At 43.7% G+C, this 19,125-nt stretch overlaps 3 protein-coding genes and 1 non-coding gene across 5 annotated transcripts; 3 read left to right on the top strand and 1 right to left on the bottom strand.

The window, feature by feature from the left end:
- The first annotated feature begins 899 nt into the window (after positions 1-899).
- rpsa (ribosomal protein SA) lies at positions 900-3,559 on the top strand. The gene is made up of 8 exons (XM_073493840.1): positions 900-955; positions 1,556-1,727; positions 1,854-1,972; positions 2,276-2,521; positions 2,826-2,954; positions 3,039-3,210; positions 3,301-3,321; positions 3,421-3,559. The coding sequence occupies exons 2-8, from the start codon at positions 1,595-1,597 to the stop codon at positions 3,513-3,515; spliced, it is 915 nt and encodes a 304-aa protein (XP_073349941.1). The 5' UTR covers positions 900-955; positions 1,556-1,594; the 3' UTR covers positions 3,516-3,559.
- On the top strand, positions 2,060-2,199 carry LOC141020300 (small nucleolar RNA SNORA62/SNORA6 family). Its single transcript, XR_012180827.1, has one exon. It is a non-coding gene; the product is annotated as a small nucleolar RNA SNORA62/SNORA6 family (small nucleolar RNA).
- A 2,033-nt stretch (positions 3,560-5,592) lies between the features above and the next one.
- On the top strand, positions 5,593-16,384 carry ubn2b (ubinuclein 2b). Of its 2 annotated transcripts, XM_073494187.1 has the most exons (17): positions 5,593-6,197; positions 7,515-7,643; positions 7,758-7,859; positions 8,676-8,807; positions 8,931-9,037; positions 9,240-9,738; positions 10,235-10,305; positions 10,406-10,535; positions 10,924-11,030; positions 11,112-11,222; positions 11,325-11,468; positions 11,595-11,645; positions 11,744-11,786; positions 12,101-13,384; positions 14,635-14,842; positions 15,383-15,451; positions 15,707-16,384. In XM_073494187.1, the coding sequence occupies exons 1-17, from the start codon at positions 5,883-5,885 to the stop codon at positions 15,751-15,753; spliced, it is 3,549 nt and encodes a 1,182-aa protein (XP_073350288.1). In that variant the 5' UTR covers positions 5,593-5,882; the 3' UTR covers positions 15,754-16,384. The 2 variants fall into 2 exon arrangements, with proteins under 2 accessions (XP_073350288.1, XP_073350289.1); XM_073494188.1 differs by lacking the exon at positions 15,383-15,451.
- Positions 16,385-16,495: 111 nt separating this feature from the next.
- trir (telomerase RNA component interacting RNase) lies at positions 16,496-18,276 on the bottom strand. The gene is made up of 3 exons (XM_073494190.1): positions 17,455-18,276; positions 17,022-17,093; positions 16,496-16,942 (listed from the first exon to the last, which is right to left on the bottom strand). Exons 1-3 carry the CDS (start codon positions 17,743-17,745, stop codon positions 16,835-16,837), a joined length of 471 nt encoding a protein of 156 aa, XP_073350291.1. The 5' UTR covers positions 17,746-18,276; the 3' UTR covers positions 16,496-16,834.
- Between the last annotated feature and the right edge of the window lie 849 nt (positions 18,277-19,125).

Genomic DNA, 19,125 nt, shown 5'->3' with positions numbered 1-19,125 from the left:
GTGATTTGTCTCTAAATAAGTGTTGGCAGTTCATCGTGGCAGGGTTTGGAGCAGTAATCTTTCTTTTAAACTTAAAGTGGGCCTCTTATTTGTGCCATATTTCAACACACTGTGTCACATCCAGTGATATTTTTCATTCATTACAGATAAATGATTGTGTGATAATTTGTGTCAGGTCCAGGTTTCATAGAGTGAAAGGCTGATAAAAAAAAATGTCTGAGTGAGCATCATAAATCATTTATGAGGTACTTCATGGTGACTGAACAAAACGGCTTTGTGTGTTGCCAACCTGGATTATTCCCAGAAAAAAGAACTCCAAAACATGTTATTCCACCATGTGACACGTCGCCCCACTCCTCCTTGGCCTTATTTGTAAGACCCATCTGCTCAATGTCCTTGACATTCATCCAAACCCAGTTTTTAGATCACACCATTGCCAATGGACCAACTGATCTACCTGTGAGTCTGTTCAGTCTCCCAACACAACTGCCTCTGCTAATGAGTCCTTCCAGGATTACAGGATCATACACAACTATCTGCACGTTAGACACTTTTCATCTGAAATTATTTCTCAATTCGCTGTGTCATTATGTACACATTATGTCCCCTTGGCCTAGGACTCCTTATCTCCTGCAAATATAGTTGCAGCAAAGGTCAGTCTTTCACCGAGAAATCAGCGTCTCAGCATTGTCTTAATATGGTCTTTCCATCCCCATTGTCTTAATATGGGATACCCATCCGACCCGCGCTCCGGCCTCGAGTTACCTCCGCTCCGATCATGACAGCACATGGCCCGAGGCTCCACCTGGTGGCCAACTGGCAGAACTACTCGCCCGCCCCATTCACATTAACCGACCAATCACACGCTTGGAAATCTGGTATAAATACTACGTCATTTCCTCCCATCGTCCTCTTTTCACCGTGTGGTCAGACTTCCATACGGCGTTGTTTCGTGGTGAGTTCTTTAACGGATATATTTTGGTAATATGCCTTTAAATGAGGCCCAGGAGGGGATATTATGATATGTTGAATATTAAACACACTTCAGGGCCGGATAAATCGTATATTTAGCGTCTTTATCGTCCTAAATTATCCCAAAGTATATGATGCTAATACGAAAGCTAACTTGCTAGCATCTGACACGCGCTCATCCAGCAGTGTGCCCCTCACGCCTGAGTATAAATACTGTTTACACTTAATAGTATTACCTGAAATAAATGTACATATCTGCCATGAGGGATGTAACAATGAGTTAAAATAAATAAATATTTCTTTGTAGCTAGGTTCTACGCTTTTAATGCCCGTCTGTAACGCGGATGCTTTAAGCTAATGCTTCTTAGCGGGCTGGAGTGCGCTTTTTTAGCAAGACCGTGAAGCCTCATCAGCTTCAGTTTTTCTAGTAATCAACCATCATGACTTCCCTGAACAAGAAATCAATTGTTGTACAGTTTGCCCGATCATAAAATTCTAGTTTTTGGACTAATATTGTTGCGTACACACCCACGATGTCACAAACTTGGCATGAACTAACCAATGCCGTTCATTCTCTTCCCAGCTCTCCCATATAACTCGTAACGCAGGGAAAGTGGTCACGATGTCCGGAGGTCTGGATGTCCTTCAAATGAAGGAGGAGGATGTGCTGAAGTTCCTGGCTGCAGGAACCCACCTGGGAGGCACCAACTTGGACTTCCAGATGGACCAGTATGTCTACAAGAGAAAAAGTGACGGTGAGTGGTGGAATATGTTGCAAGATTTTAGTGTGATGTGACATGAGCATGAGATTAAACAGTATAAAGATGTTTTCAGGGCTCTCCAATCGAGTTATAACTTACTGAATTTCTTTCAATCACCAGGTGTGTACATCATTAACCTGAAGAAGACCTGGGAGAAGCTGCTTCTGGCAGCCAGGGCTATTGTTGCCATTGAAAACCCAGCTGATGTGTGTGTCATCTCCTCCAGGAACACTGGCCAGGTAAACAATCTGATCTGACATCTGAATTGTCCTAATTGTCTGCCGACTGCCAGTTTAGACACTGGAATGTTGGCACATTAACTATAATATGCACACTGTTAAAGCCGGGCACTGATGTCGGTGTTCCGGTGTCGGAAGTGTGCGAGAGTGAGCTGGCTGGGTTTTCGCTGACACCACGAGGACTGCAGTCCCATGACTGGCGTTTGATAGCAACTTGAGCCACAATTAAATTTCTCCAATGTAAATAATCAGCAGAATTTAACTTGGATCCTGATTGCAACTTGTTCTTTCTACGCACTAAAGAGAGCAGTGCTGAAGTTTGCCTCTGCCACCGGTGCCACCACCTTCCACGGCCGCTTCACCCCTGGTACCTTCACCAATCAGATCCAGGCAGCTTTCAGAGAGCCCCGCCTCCTGATTGTGACAGACCCCCGTGCTGACCATCAGCCACTGACTGAGGCTTCCTATGTCAACATCCCCACCATTGCCCTGTGCAACACCGACTCCCCACTGAGATACGTGGACATTTCCATCCCCTGTAACAACAAGGTGAGACGAGCGGAATAAAAATCAATCATTGAAATGTTTGCTGTGTATCAATAAATCCTTGCACACAGCTAGAGCCCGGCGCTGTCCTGTCTGTGCTGTGCAGGGTGTAGGATGTGTGCAAAATAAAAAAGCCTGACTTCTAACTTGCCCTCTCTGAACCACTCTGGGACGGGTGTAGATGTCTGCCACAAAGTCAAACTGTTGCATGTCCTCTGTAGATATTATAAAGTATAAAAGATGTAGCCACAGCAGGTATATATTGTATATCGTGTTTATCCATAGCTAATCTGTGATTGTGCTGCAGGGTCACCACTCTGTGGGTCTGATGTGGTGGATGCTGGCCAGGGAGGTGCTCAGAATGAGGGGAACCATCTCCAGGGAGCACCCATGGGAAGTCATGCCTGATCTGTACTTCTACAGGGATCCTGAAGAGGTAAGGCACATGCAATGCACCTTGGGAGATATACATTTTTTTATTTTTTGCACTCAATAATACACATGCATATTTTAAACACAGATTGAGAAGGAGGAACAGGCTGCAGCTGAGAAGGCTGTTGGAAAGGAAGAGTTCCAGGGTGAATGGAGTGCTCCTGCAGCTGAGTTCACCCAGCCTGAGGTGGCTGACTGGTCTGAAGGTGTTGCTGTGCCATCTGTACCCATCCAGCAGTTCCCTGCTGGTACAGTTGCTCGTGAGTAAACTTTATTTTTTATCCAAAATTGCAATTTGATGTTTACCTTTTTTTATTTGTCACTTAACTTTTGCTTTTACTTTCTTACAGCGGCTCCAGCTGTCAAGACAGGTGAAGTATTTTCTGGTTAGTTTATAATGAATCTGAAATCTATATATATTGATTCCAATAATTGATTATTATTATTTTTTTTTCTCTCTTCCCCTGCAGAGGATTGGAGCACTCAGCCTGCCACAGAGGATTGGTCCACTGCCCCCACTGCTCAGGCATCTGACTGGGGTGGTGCCACTTCTGACTGGTCTTAAATCATCAACTCTGGCATCAATAAAAGTGTTTGTTTACACTTGAACTTTGTTGCTCTGTTAATTCATTTGAAATTTACTGAAGGTCACTAAAACTGCAATGTTTTCATATTAAATGCAGTTGGATGCTAATTGATAAAGCCAGTGGAAGTTGTGACACTTGAAATAATGCGTTCAGCATGGTAGAGAGCTGGGTCCCTCCATAAAACATGCTTTTTAAGGAAATGCTATAGTGTAGACCTGCTGTATTTTGTTTGAGCTGTAATAAAATGAGGTGACTAGAAGAGATGAAACTACATTTATAAGTTGAATAGATGATTTGCTGACTATTGGTGTAGGACAGGGTGTTTTGTCAGCCCGAAATGTGAGGCAAGGCTGCTCCTGTACTTTCCTTATTGAGCACTATTATGAATGCAGGAGTGGATTTAATAGCTGATGTATTGACACATTTTAATTAGCCCTGAATGTTACATAAGCCCTTGAAAGTTTGTGGCTCTGACTTTAATGGCTAAGCTCCTCCCACACTGCAGAATGAAGGATTACAAGCCATTGATTAACTTGAAACGCATATATGAAGTGCTGACACTTTGAGATAAAGATGATAAAACAATAGTGGAGTGTTACAGCCAACGTGTTTTGCAAGTTCAGTCGTCATTGATAGACACTGAATGTGATGGATCAAAATATGACGATCATTAATTTGTAGACTAGTGGAAATGACAAAGTGGGTGTGTGATTTATTTTTTAAAATTATTAGTGAATTTTTTTTTCCAAGCTTGAGAAGCTGTAGCCAAAACTTTCACTGCCAACTTTAGAAAACATCAAACATAAAAAGGGGAAACAATGACCAAAGGGCTTATCATAGCCCAGCAAGAATCAATGTAGATTTGATCTGCAACTTTAAAATGTTCTTGGTGTAACAGTTGTACTTTTTTTTTTTTTTTTTTACTGCCATTTGTACTTGTAAGAAAATGTTTAGAAAAACAAGAGTGAGGCATTAAAAGAAGACAGGTGAAATCCATTGTTGAGACCAAGAAGAATGCGGCCCGAGCAAACAAAATCTGTAGTGTGATGGTGTTTTGCAAGGTCTTAAATAATAATCACTTCCAATGTTTCCTAGGGATATACAATGATTTCATGAATCGCACTACTCCACTTTGCTATCCCTACGTTAAGAGAAACACATTTCTCACTAGAAGTGCAATAATGACTATACGGAGTGAAGAAAACCGTTTTCCTTCTCAAGATTGTTTACTTATATCACCGTTATCATAAAGTTTTAGCTTTTTTTCTCTCCAGCCCCCCCCCCAAAATAATGGGCATCATTAATTTTTGTTAAAAGTTAATTTAATTTAATTACAAATTTGCTAATTTCTTCCATAAAGTAGTCCCATCATAGAAACTTGGAACCTTTTATTTAGGGGTCATTGGGGGTTAGTTTTACAGGGCCACAAGCCAAAGGTTGGGAACTACTGGAGACACTGCATCTGTGCTTGTACTTCAGCAGCGGTGACACTAAATGCGTGTATCGATTCTTATTTCTGTAAAACCACAGAGTTTGAGTTTCACTTAACTTTATTGTGTTATTAAAACAATGCATCTGCAACAGAGAATACATAATTTCTTCTTTGAAACTACACAGTTCCCCTTTAAGTGAGATCAAATACTTGATTTGTATTGCACACGTTGAAATGATACAGTTTTGGTCAAATTATGTTGTGAACTCATAATAAGGGTGTTTTTAGCTCATCATTTTGAAGTGAACCTCCTTAGAAGTGTTCTTTTTCCGCTTTCAAGAGCAACCAGGGCAGACAGCCCGTCCAACATTAACAACAGTATAATTTCTCATTGTAGTAAACAGTCGTGAGGCGTTCAGGGTCCGCACATCCCGCCTGTTCAGAACAATCATCTCCTGCACGTTCGCGGTAGTCTGTCAGGTGGGCGTGTTCCGGCTCTGTCATTGGACGAACGCTGTTCCCTTTCCTCCCCGGCTTCCGCTTTCTTTTCATACGCACGCCCAGCCACTGAATAATGATAATAATGATCAAGATGGCTACTACAGAATCCTCCTTGCGGTAGCTAACAACCAATTTCATGGAAGCAATCAAAACTGCGATTTCCCACTGTTTAAGTCCCTCGTAGGTGACGGGGTCGGTGCCAGGGATACTACTATATGGATTAATACGGGCTGAGAGGAGATAAAAGTAATTGTGTTGCCTGCAGCACTCATTCTGAGGAAGCTAGCTAGCAGAGCAACTAGCTAGCTCTACTTGTCGACCGTCTCCAGGTTTAGCTTTCCAGCCAGCGGCGGCTCACAGGAGTGCGGCGCTCCCCGTTTTGCGTGCCCGGTCGTCGGACGTGGAGCGTCAAATGGCAGAGCCGAGGAAAGTGCCGTTCGTCACCATCTCGTCCTTCAACACCTCGCCGCCGACCCCGGAGTCCAGCAAGAAACGCCGCCGCGAAGATGAGGCCGTCGACATCACTTTTGGGAAAGATGGAGGTGGAAGTGCCGCGGCGGTCGGGTCAGGAGGTGGCGGAGGTCCGTTCGGTAACACGAAAGGAGGCGATGCCGAGACCCGGGAGGCGAAACCTACCGTCCGCCTCAACCTCCCTCTGACCGAGCCAAATGAACGAGCGTCCGCGGAGTTCAACTACGGCGAGCTGGTCAACTCAACTCTCACTCAGGTTAGGACAGAGGGGACACACAGGAGGCACCATGGTGTGCACAGGAGGGGCCTAAGCTGGCATCACTTCAGGAGGGCTGCACTGTTTAGTGTGTGAGGCTGAGATGTCACTCTGAGACATGTTGTTATTTACTTCAGAGTGCACATGTGGAGTTAATATTGCACTCAACAGTTACTGTTATTATGCTCAATATTTATTTATTGTGACCCGAACAAAAGGTCTGGATAGAGAAGAGTAAGACAGGAGATGAATCAGTTTATAATGAAAAGTTGCATGTTAAAGGGGTAATGCAGCAACTTTGGCTTTGTGTTTTCAAAACATTTGGTGACTTAGTTGGGAGAGACAGAAGATTTGTAAGGCAGATGCTTATATATTGCATTTTAGTCCCATGTAGAAACTCCAGAAACATGATATATTATGTTAACATATGTATGATGTGTTATATCCTGATATGTGACTTTTCTGGTTTTAAAGTTATTCAGTTATGGAAAAAATAGATATATCTGAGTTTGTAATATTACCTCATTAATATTGTAAATATTAAAATTTGAAACAAAAACTACAGAGTGCCCCTTTCAGGCCCTTGCTGCCTGGTAAATGCTGCTAGATGTCATGTGGGATTGGTGGTAGAAAAATTCTCATGTTTACGCCTTGCAAGCAGTCAGTTGTGTGATTAGAGATAGTCGAGTGACTGTTATAAAGGCTGTGCATTGTTGATATAACACTAGAGATGTACCGAAACCATTATTTCCTCTCCAATACCCATACCTGAACTTAATGTATCGGCTGATATTGTTTAAAAAAAAAATACAGTTAATGAATATTTTTTTAACAGCTGTATTCTAACCCTGCATGTATGTTGCTTTCCGTTCATTGATATTAGCTACTTGTTCAGAAAATTATTAATTTTAATAATAAAATTACGTGGTATTGGATCAGTGTTGGGCAGTGTTGGAGACATTTTCTCTTCAGTATCGGAACAACCCTGTATAACGCTATAATAACCATTACATTTACTCTGGCTGATGTGAGGTGTCCATATCCAGCTAGATATTCAGGCACTTCTGTATAATGAAGCTCCAAGATGGATATATCAGAGCTTTCAGGAAGTCATATGTTTCCCAGTTGAAATTAAAACTTTGATGTTGACGTGAACTCTATCTAGTTGTAATCTTGTAATCTTGTAATCATAAACACAGAACATAAACAGAACTTGGACAACTATTTTTATATGCTCTTCGTGAAACTGATTTTGATGTGTACAATTAGTGGAGTGCCCCTGACTGATGATTTTGACACTGTCCTTGTTTTCCTCAGGTAAAGCTTCCAGGTTCAACGGTCCCCAAAGGACTCGCTCCTCCCCTGGACCCCACCGACCCCTTTGCTGACGATGACAGGGAGAGACAGGAGGTGGAGGCGCTGGCCAGGAAATTTGAGAGCAAATATGTGAGTGTTATTGTCCCTAGATATGTGTATATGTTATCACAGCTGTAACTGTGTGGATGTTGAATGTTTATTTTTTACATGTTTGTGGTCTGTGTGTTTTCCCTCTGTTTGCAGGGTGCTGCCCCAAAGAAGAAGAAAAAGGACAGGATGCAGGATCTCATCGACATCGGCTACGGCTATGATGAGACCGACCCTTTCATAGACAATTCAGAGGCTGTAAGCACAAACACTTCTCTTTCTGTATTACTCATACTGTATTCTCAAAGTGAAAATTAAAATGAATAAAATCCAAAGCCTCTACAATACTTTTACTTACAATTCAATCTATAAGGTTAAGTATTGTCCATAATAAAACTTGTATATATTACACCTTAGATGCAACAGTTAACCAGTGTTGGTAACATTAGTAACAGCTGCTTGTTTTTTATAAACATTTGATAACAAGGACATGACATTGCAGTGCAAGTTATGTCAAATATGCTACGCGTTTAAAACTGCCCAACCGACTGGTATTTCTGGTGCTGACGAGTGAGGATAGCAATGTTTAATTGAGTAGTCGACTAATCACGCACGTAACAAAGGTAACAAAATTAAGTTCACTCCAGTGAACAATACTAAGTTGTCTTTTTTGCTTGATTTATTTGTTTATTAATGTTACGGGAAATAAGATACTTACTGCTGGGAAAAAATACAATTAAAAAAGTTAAATAGAAGAGATTAAACTTCTTGAGCAAGCTTTTAGGAAACAGAATTTTCAGTCTTGTGTTGCTTTTTGTTAAGGTTAATTGCAGCTTGGTTTTCCCAAGTTGCAGTTTTATGGCACATGTATCATTTTCTGTTAGTACAAATCTTGTATACTAACTACAGAAACAGTGGTCGGCAAAGATGAATATAAAGTGCATAAAGTTAATTATGATGTAGACTAAATTGGGATAATAACTGTGTAATTGTTGTTGTTTTTCTAAGCACTGCCTACAGGCATGCAGTAGTAGAGTAAAACTAACAGTAATTATACTTCTCTCCTGGCCTCAGTACGACGAGCTGGTACCGGCTTCACTCACCACAAAACACGGAGGCTTCTACATCAATACGGGCACGCTGCAGTTCAGACCAGCATCGGACTCTGAGGGAGAAAATGCAGGCACCGAGGATAATCACTTCAAGGTAAGAACACAATATTGAGATACATACAGGCAGACTGTACACATGAAATAATCAAATATGTCTGAAGCTGACTGTTGTTGTTGTACCGTATTAATAAACCAAATGTTTTGCTCCTGTGTGTAGAAGATGAAAGACGGTGAGGAGCGGGTTATAAAGAAACGTCGCAAAAAGCAAGATGGTGGAATTCTGGAGGAAAAGAAACCCAGGAAGAATAAACTACCAAAGCCCGGGTGAGCTTTTAATTTTTCCTCAGTGTTTCATCTCAAGTTTGTTGTTTCGCTAGTATTTTCCATGTATAGAATATTTCCTCAGGGCTTCCCATCAGTACGCGCCCAACAAGTTAATCACTACAGATTAATTCCTAAAGTCACTACCTGTTCTCTGCTAGTTAGTTGAATGTCTTTCTTCTATTTGTCTCTCCTGTCCTGGCAGAGTTTCAGCTCTGAATGTTCATCGGCCAGAAAAGAAAAAGAGGAAGAAGCTGATGAAGGATTCGATCCACCTGGCCAACATGCTGCGTCGCTTCACCAGGGAGAAAGAGGAGATGCGCAAGAAGAACATCGCTGCAGCTGGTCTGCCACGAGCCACCACCAAAGTGCCCAACGCCAACAGTGCACTCCTCAACACCCACCCCAAGGCTGCCGGCAGCAACGACTGCAACATGGCCGACCTGTCCGCCGACCCAGCCGTGATGTCGCTGCTGGGCTCGGCCAATAACGACATACTGCAGGACATGATGGGTGACCTGGACTTCGGGATGCTGGACTCTCCTCAGCCCTCCAGTCCGGTGCAGGGCGAGAACGGCTCGTTCGGGATGGGACATAAAGCAGGCGGCAGCAGAGTGTCGCAGAGTAGCGTGATGACCCCTCCTCCTCCTCTGCCCAGTGGACTCCCAGGCCCACTCGCAAAACGCATCGAAGACCTGAGAGCGGTACGAACTTCAGTGTTCCACTGGATCACATGTTTTAGATCAGGACTGCAACCAAAATTGTTTGTTTATTACTGATTCATCTGCAGATTCTTTTTTTGACCTCATTATAAATGTCACCAAAATAGTGAAAAATGTGTATATTATTTTCTAGATGCCAAAATGTCTGATTTAGATTACTTGTTCAATCTGAACAACCAAAGCAAACCCAAGGATCTGTGATTTATTATTTATAAGCCTATGACAAGCAAAAATTAACTTGCAATTGTGAAACCAGAGCATGCCTTAAAAAATGGCTAAACCATCATCATAGTGGAAGGTTAATATTCTTCTCGACTAATTATTTCATTGAATAATCGTTGAAACTCTTATTTCGAATATTTATGATACAAATAACGTTCTGATGTGACTGCTGCAGAAAACCATCCCGACAAAGACGTTAAACATTTTGATTCGGGACTGACCTTTTAGTCTGTTTAACACTTGTCGCTTGGCACAGGCGTCCCGTCTATTTGATGAAGAGGGCAGGAAGAAATTCTTCACGTTGGACATGAACAACATCCTGCTGGAGTGAGTACCTTTTTAGATTTGCATTAGATTTGCATAAAAACCAAATGTGACTGTGGGGAAATCTCTGACATCATCCTCTGTTTGTGTGTGTGTGTTTCAGTATCGAGCTGCAGGTTCAGGAGCAGCCTGCAGAGGTGCGTTCAGCTGTCTACTCTCACCTGGAGGCCTTTGTGCCCTGCAATAAAGAAGCTCTGCTCAAACGCCTTAAGAAGCTCAGCCTCAACATTCAGGTGTGTGGGAGGAGTATTATTCTTAGACGAAAAAATGTTGCTGCGTCAAGTTGGAACACATTGTCGTTTGCTCGTTATGTCTCTGCTTTGGAAGGAGACATGAACAGTCCTCTACATGATTTAATTAGCTTGATGTTGTGTAATGCATCACATGGACCTGTAGTAACATGAGGGCTTATGTTACACAGTATTTCACAGGATATAAACATTAGTGAGAGTGTGAGCTGGCAGGTGCGTCTAAATGTCACTGTGTGAAAGCAAAGTCATTGTTGTGTCAGTGCTGCGTTTGCTGGCTACCTGCCCGTTATCCAATTCTATATTTAGCAAGTGTTGTGCCGCCCAGCATATGCGAGTGTGATTTCTGACTGTGCTCATTCCCGTCGCCCAGGACGACCGCCTTCGAACGCCCCTGCTGAAGCTGAAACTGGCAGTGTGCAGTGTGATGCCGGAGCAGATTGCTCGATACAACATGGACTGCATTGCTAAAGTGGCAAAGTAAGGACACGACTCCAGACCCCTGAATCCTCGATTATCACACTCACTGTATCTATGTGATGACCATTTGTGTGTTCACAGGCAGCAGTCTGAGGAGGGAGAGAAGAACGGCTCAGAGGATGATGACGAGGAGAAACCAGGGAAGAGGGTGATGGGCCCTCGGAAGAAGTTTCTCTGGGACGACAAACTCAGGTCAGATTCATAGAGGAAGGGAGCAACACTTTTCACACAGGTGGCCGTAAATGTACATAACGTGGAGTGATGGAGGGCTTACTGTAGATGTTTGATTTCCAGGTTGTTGCTGTGCAACCTGGTGCGGGTGAAGCTGGGCTGCTATGAGCTGGAGGGCAAGAACTCGCTGTCTCTAGAAGACTACCTCAAAGCCTTCATGGAGACCGAAGTGAAACCTCTCTGGCCTAAAGGCTGGATGCAGGCCAGGTGTGTGTCTGCGGTATTACTTCAACAATCGCCCACCTGATGTTAACTTGCTGGCTGAGAAGTGAAATCCCTCTACATGAATATTCGCTGTGTTGATATTTCCAACATGTTTATTTCTGTTTGCAGGATGCTGTTCAAAGAGAGCACCATGGCTCACGGTCACCTCACAGGCTACACGTGAGTCATGTGACTTATTATGAACTGACTTCTTCATAATTGACTCCAATGTCCAGCTTGTTCTCACTCACTTGTGTTGTTGTTGTTTTTTGTTCCAGAGCAAAGAAGAAGATGGTCCCTACTCCCAAGGCAAAGCCAAAGGTCAGACTTCTGACTTTAAGATCAACCTTAAACCTTTTTTGAAAATATGGTGGTTTGTGTTTACATGACTGCCCAATATTTTGTATTTGTAATGTGAATGCAGCTTTCAAATTAAATAAAGTTAGGAGGAATGATTAGATCATTAGAAAGTCTTTAAATGTAGAGATTAGGGTTGGGAAATGTCACCTTAAAAATATTTTTAGGCTTTATTGCGATATATTGAAACACTGTGACCCCGTCCTTTTAATATGACTATGAAATGTGTGGTAAGGTTATGATATAATATGTGTAAATGTAATTTTCTGTACCTACAGGAGGCTGTGTGGGTTCAAAGGGCCACACCCTCCCCTGCAGCCCAGGTTGCCAAGCGACCGCCCCAGTCACCGGCTGAGCCCATATGTCTCGATTCCCTCGACGAGGACCTGACGGCTCCCTCCTTGGACTCTATCTCCCAGGCCCTGGCCATCCTCGGCAACGCAGCCAAGGGCCTGGCCCACGGGGACAGCCCCCCATCCCCGGACAGACCCAAGCCCACCACCAACCCCCCCTCTCTCCACTCCTCGTCAGTCATCCAGCAACAGAAAAAGAACTCTGTCAATACTCCCAGCTCCAGCGCACCTCACTACATCTCTACCTCTTCGCCTTCCTCCACCTCTCTGTCTCGGCCTCCCTCCATCGTGACCTCCCCTCTGCCCTCAGTGAGGGTGGATGGGATGGGGGTGATTAAGGGTACAGTGCAGGCACACAGACACTCGGTTTTGAACACTCAGAGAACTTTGGGTGTGGGCGTGGCTAAAGCCAACATGCCTGCCTCAGCATCTCCACCTAAACCACGTCCACCACCCACTGCATCCCCGCTTGTGGCCCCAGGATCTAAGTTGGGGCTCTCCACTCCCCACTCTGGCCTCCTCAAAGGCAGCAATAATAATAAAGCCAACAGTGGTGACACTCTCATCATCACATCGCCTCAGTCTCGGCCACATACCCTCACATCCCCCTCACACGTGAGCCCCAAAACCTTCCAGACGCCTCGTCTTCCCCAGACCCCGCAGAGTAAATCCTCCCCCTCCCCCACCCTCTCTCAGACGCTCCCTGGAGTTCAGCCCCAGCCCCGGCCTCAGTCTAACTTCATCACCCCTATGCACGCCACTCTCACCAAGTCCACCCACAGCAGCGTCCCGCCCATCATCAAACTCACCCCCCGCACCCCCATCCCTGCTGTGACCACTACCACCTCAGTCTCCCCCTCCATCTCCATAACCCCAAGGTCTCAGGCAACCCCCAACATACACCAGTACACTCCCAAAAGCCCAGCAGGGTTCCGCCCGCCGTTCTCAGGTGCCCAAGGAGGAGCAACCAAGCCGGGGCAAGGCAGCTACACTCCTCCAGGCAGCCAGAAGACCACCAACAACAACAGCACCACCAACACCAGCCTTATTAACACCATATCCATAAGCAAGCATTCAGGATCCAGTGCCTCCCCCACAGTGGCCTCTGCCAATCCAGGGCAGCGTCCGAGGCCCGGGGGCGGGACACCTCAGGGGGCCAAGCCAATCGCGTCTGTCCCATCGTCATCGGTCTCTTCTCAGTTGCCACAGGTTTGTTCTGCCAGCATGTCCACACTAGTAACCTGTAGTGTGTACTTCCTGTTGTTTTTTTGATAATTCAGGAAAAAAGCATTGGTTGAAAAGGGAAACGTGGTCTCCAGTGAGTGTCATCAAATACTGGCACTTTGGGGTTGGCATCAGACTTGAGCTACCAACGCAAAGCGTCAGTATTTGATGACCTGTGGATGAGATTTAACAGTCAAATGTTATCCAGAAAGTTACAAATTGTTGCTTTAAGGAGTCAATGCACCCGAACCACTTACATTTTCAATTTACCCTGACTTGAATGTAGACATGTAGTTTTATTAGCCGAAGTTTTGAGACCTTCACTTATGTCCAGTTTGAGATATATCGGTGGAGGCAGAAGGCTCAAACTTAAGTAAATACAGCAAAAGGACCTGCTTGATTACATACCACTATGGTACACTAATAATGACATTTTTTTATAATGATTTATTATTGTAGATGTGAAATAGTTGGCATTTAGTTAATTAATCGGCAGCTAATTTGAATAAACACTTTCAATTGTGAGGATTCGCTGCTTTTATCAGTTGATAATAGACTCAATATCTTTTGGTTTTGAATACTTACACAAACCAAATAACTCTGAGAAATTGTGATAAGCATTCTCTCGAAAACTATGAAAACAGGAGTTCTCTGTAATCCGTAATTCTCTCTGCTGCTTATGTTAATGCATCAGTAGGTAGAATGGCACCCAGAAGAGCGCGTGCCTCAGTCTCCTTTGATACTCACTCATAGATACCAGCCACCTAAAATCACCTTTTTCATGAAAATCCATGCATTATTCCTTGAGAAATTAATGAAAATGTCCTTTTATTATGTTTTGCTAATACGCATACCTCTACTTGCGTCAGGTTTTTAATGCATTTTTACACTATGGTACTACACATATGCTTAAGCGGAGGATAGCAGAGCTTTAAGAGACCATTTGTCTTGCAAACAGCTGTCTGTAGCAGTAATATTAAAAACAATGAATGGATCTGAGCGTTTATTCTGGGTAGGAAAATATTCTTTTGTAATTTGGGTGAACTGTAAGTCACATATGGAAAAGGGGTTGAGAATAAGTAAACTGGGTTACCAGAATAAATGATTGTAGAAGTGTTGCTCACTTTACTTTGCTCATAAACACAGTTATGATGTTGCTGCTGTCTCTAACATGTAGAATTAGCAGTTTTAAAGTATTAAACTTGTAAGATTATTAACGGCCTGTTTCTGCTCAGGTCTCCACGGCAGGCGGTGGCGGTCTGCTCGGCTCAGCCTCGTCTCTTCCCCTGGGCTTTGGGATGCTGGGGGGCCTGGTGCCCGTGTCCCTGCCTTTCCAGTTCCCTCCGCTGCTCAACCTGCCTCCACTGGGGGCAGCAGGCTCCAGTGCGGCAGCCAGTGGCTCTGCAGCCAGTAGCAATGCATCGTTCTCTACCCTGACCCAGAGTGAGTGATGCACGCAGGCCAGAAACACGGATACTCATTTTTTACTGAAATTTAACTCATGCAGCACACATACATCTAAAATTGGTGGCAGGTGCTAAATATGATGTAACAAGGAAAGTTTCTGATGTGATAGGAAATATAAGTTTAGGCAGGCACTGTGTAGGTTGCTTTGCTGTTATCTGTTTGAATGTTCCTGTATAGGCCTTGTTTTGTGTTGTGTGTTACAGATTCATTTGTTTATCACCATATTGTGTGTCAGATTGTGATTTTTCTCCTGTCTGACATTGTTCCATTTTGTTTGCTTCGTTTCCCCAAATTTCTCCTTTCCCCTTTTTCTGCACTCCTACCAAAATTATGTCAATCCTGTGTTGGTTACTGTCCCCACCTGTCTCTCACTCTCTCTATCTTTACCCTCCTCTGTTTGGCTGTTGTCACCTGTCCTTTTCCTCTACGCCATCTTGCTCCTTCTCCACTTTTTTCCCCTTCCCGTTTTGTTGGAATCTGTCCCTCCCTCCTTGTTCCCTTGTCCTGTCTCCTCAGATCTGTATAAGAGTCTCCAGTCAGGGTCTCAGGTTGCTCTGCCTCCTCACTTGCAGCTCGCTTTCTCAGGTAAAATCTGACCCTCCCTCCACCCTCAAAGCCTGCTCCATTTACTCCCTCCCCTGCCCTCCTTTTCTCTTTTCAAGTGTCTGGTGTGCTTTGTCTTGGGTTGTCTTTTTCCGTTTGGTCCCACTCCGTTTTCTGCTTGTCTGTTCGTGACTGCATGCCTTTTTATGTACTCATTTATATCTGTAGTCCAACTTCTGTAATGTGTCTCTCAATGCTCTTCACTAACTTTTCAAGAACTGTATTATTTCTGTCCAGATGTCAGTCAAAGCCAGGGAGGAGATGCTAAGAGGAAGACTCTATGATACAGCTGGAATTCAATGCCCAGCGCATGCTGTCTATTGAAGTGTTGGGACAAATCAGGATGGACCGAGACAGATGGACTGACCACTCATGTAGGGGTCCGAGATGAGGACCTGGTTACACGTCTGATACTTGATCTGAGAAGATCAGCTCAACTTTTCATGAATACCACAGTTAAATATAACTTTTCAAACAATTTGATAACTTTTAAATACTATTCTTCATAGAATTGTTAAATCAAATGACAAATTCAGTTTGTCAATGTTTACAAGATAGACCTATATCACTGTGGACAGGGAGAAAGGACGAATGGGATTTTTAAGAGTGCAAGGTGTGTGTCTGTGTGTGTATGTGCGAGGGTTTGAATGAGCTTGGTTGGTGAGTCTGAAAGTTGCAAGTGTGCCTTTTGTATGTCTCCCTCTCTGATGCATGGTCAGTTTGTCTATTTGGTGCTGTTTTTATCATAATGTAATTATCACTGATACCTGTAAGAAATGTAAACTGCAAATTGAATTTGAGCTTTTTTTTTTTCAATGAGAGCTGTACAGTTTTTCATTGTACTTGAATTCCTAAAGGAATTCATTTCTGTATGGAACTCAAACCTACTTTTAATTAAAATCCTTCCCTTCACAATGGATTCATTTTATGTAAACTTGAAATACTAACAACCATGTTTCCTCTGCACTCCCTACAACATATGTCTTACAGTGAGAATCTAACAAAACTGAGGCACAACACCACACGTTAAAGGGCAGTGTAAATTTAATTGACACCTTGATTTGGCTATTAAATCCAATTTTAATCAACCCTAACTTAACCCAGACATGACAAATCAAAATATTCAACAATAATGATCAATAATGAACGTTTCAAACACCTTTTGACACCAGATCAAAGTCCAACAAATAAACAAGACAAAAACAATACAAAAAGGGAAAAGGTCTGTCAATCTAAGCAGTTTGTAAAAGACTTGACGTGAAGGGTAACATGAACTGGCAGTATGAGAAGGTCAGCAATACCCGGAGCTTCTCCCAGATGGTTTTCCCCTCAAAACATTGTCGCTTCATGTCCGCTTTTTGGAACCTACTTGACCAGAGGCCTGGTCTTATCGTCGTCGCCACACTGGTGGGCTTTGTACTTTTTGACCTCAGCCATGTACTTTGTCCAAGCATCGCTCTTGCCTGGCTCGACCTGCAGGAGACGAGGCACAAGGTGATTACCAGTGTAAAAGAACACTCCTTCCTGACTCCCCACACCAAACCCCACTTACGTCTGTGTCGTTTTTCTGCTTCTTCGCAACCATGCCGGTCTTTAGGAACACTCCGCCTCTGCGCTTCCCCACCTGGGTTAGGGGATAGAAGACTGAAACCGTTATAGGAGCCCTTGCAGATGGACTGCCAATGAAGGAGACTACACCAGAGCAGAAGGTCTACATTTAGTTTCTTGCCGCACCACCAGGGAAACCATGGTCAGTGAGGAGCATCCCCTAGTCTTCACTGATCTACAAATGTTACACATTACCACAACGTGTTGATAAAATAAATATAACACAAGCACTGGCATGTGTGTGAAATGCTAAATGTTGGCCATTACATCAGGATGTTATCACTTAAATTCCAGTTAGAGTAAGACTGTCAATCATGGTGCATTTAATTTGGATGTGTCTAACTACTGCTATCTCATCTTACAACCAAACCCCTTACAAAGCTCGTCACGGGAGGCGGCCTCTTTTCCACTGATGCCTGTCCTTGTTCGGTGGCTCTCGTCTCTCCACCTGTTTCCTGCATCTCCTTTTTCCTCTTCTCCTCCTCCATCTTCTTCTTGAACATCTCCATGAAGCTGCCGTCGTTAGCGAACGCGTTTCCTCCGGGCACCGGGGCTTTGCTTGCCGTGGGCGCGGGGCTGCCGGAGGGGGACGCGGGGCTGGAGTCGCCGCTGCTGCTGCCGCCGCTTGTTTGAGGTTTGCCGTGCGCCCGCTTTGAATCCATGTTCATGAACAGGCAAAGTCCAGCGGCTCAGAGCGAGTATGTGTCCGTGTAGTGAGGAGTGTTGCTTTCCTGTGAAGTTCGCCTTTAAAGAACAGCGCTGTCAACACGTTGCAAGACGGGCTGGACCCCACCCGCAATTCAATGTAAAAAAAAAGCCCCGGAAATCAACTAAGCGGATGCACCGTCCGGTTCAGAAAAAATGCAAATATCAAAGAAAAAGTTTAAATAAAAAAAAGCATATAAATACTTCAGTGTCGGCCCTCTCTCGCATACCCTCGACAAAAACAAAAGCAGACGCTGGTTCGGCTGCTAGCGTGGCTAATACTGCGGGCTAATGCCCGGGTTTTTGAGTCTTTTACGGTCGAACAATCTCAACTTAATCCTCCGGTTCACATGTGGGACGTATCCCAATATGTTAATACAGTAAAGGTGCACAACAAAGTTCAAATACTTGCGGCACAGACTACGAGGTTCGCTGATTTCACCAACGCTTATCGCTAACTTTCGCTGTCCATCACTTGCTGTCGGCCATCTTTAATTTCCACTGGTGACGTCACGTCGCGGCTGTGGCGCCCCCTGCTGTGCCGGAAGTGAAACTGATATTTAAAAAATAAAAGCTCTTTCTGGCCTCTTTGGACCACTGTTGTTGTGTTGCTCTGCCTGGGTTAAAAGCATGAATGTATTTTTTATTATCACAAAATAAATCCGTGTTAAAACTTCCACCTCCACAATAAAATACAAACCTCGAGTCCTTACACTTAACCCTTTGTCCTTCACTATAATGCGGTACATCATAAATCTGTATTTCTCCAGCTGGTTTCTACCAAACATGACCTGTTGCTGATTCTTGGGAATCAAAATTATTTGTCCCTAGATTTGTTGTCATTATAAGTTCTAGGTAGAATAAAGTAAGGCAGGCGTGTACATAGAAGTGCATAATATTCATCACAGTGGATTTCAAGTAATTGAAAGTGAAGCTGAACTATAGTCAGCTCCATCTTAGCTTAATTCTAGGAGACATCTCCTTGAGAAAAACTGAAGAACTTAACTGCAATTTGTAAAATTTAACAAACAATTTGCAGTCTCCAACAGGCCATTTTGAAGGAACATGCTGTTTACATGATTTTGTTTAGTGATTATTTGTTGACCAGCAAGATTTAGACTGTCATCAAGACATGCTTGTAGAAAGTGGTGTAATAGATAAACAATGCTTTCACCGTTTACTGGACTGGTCAGGCTGTTGAAGGATGTGAGAAGTCTGACTAATCAGTTTGGCCTTTAGATCATGACAGAATTAAAGTGCACCCACGAGAAGGACCAAGGTGATAAAACCTGGGTCAGTGTTCTCGCTCAGATCCTTCTGTATAAGTTTCCATACATGGTTGA

The sequence above is a fragment of the Pagrus major genome, chromosome 23 (assembly GCF_040436345.1).
Source record: "Pagrus major chromosome 23, Pma_NU_1.0".
NCBI lineage: Eukaryota > Metazoa > Chordata > Actinopteri > Spariformes > Sparidae > Pagrus > Pagrus major.
Note: the sequence above shows the minus strand (reverse complement) of the source record. Positions and strands in the feature narration are given on the sequence as shown.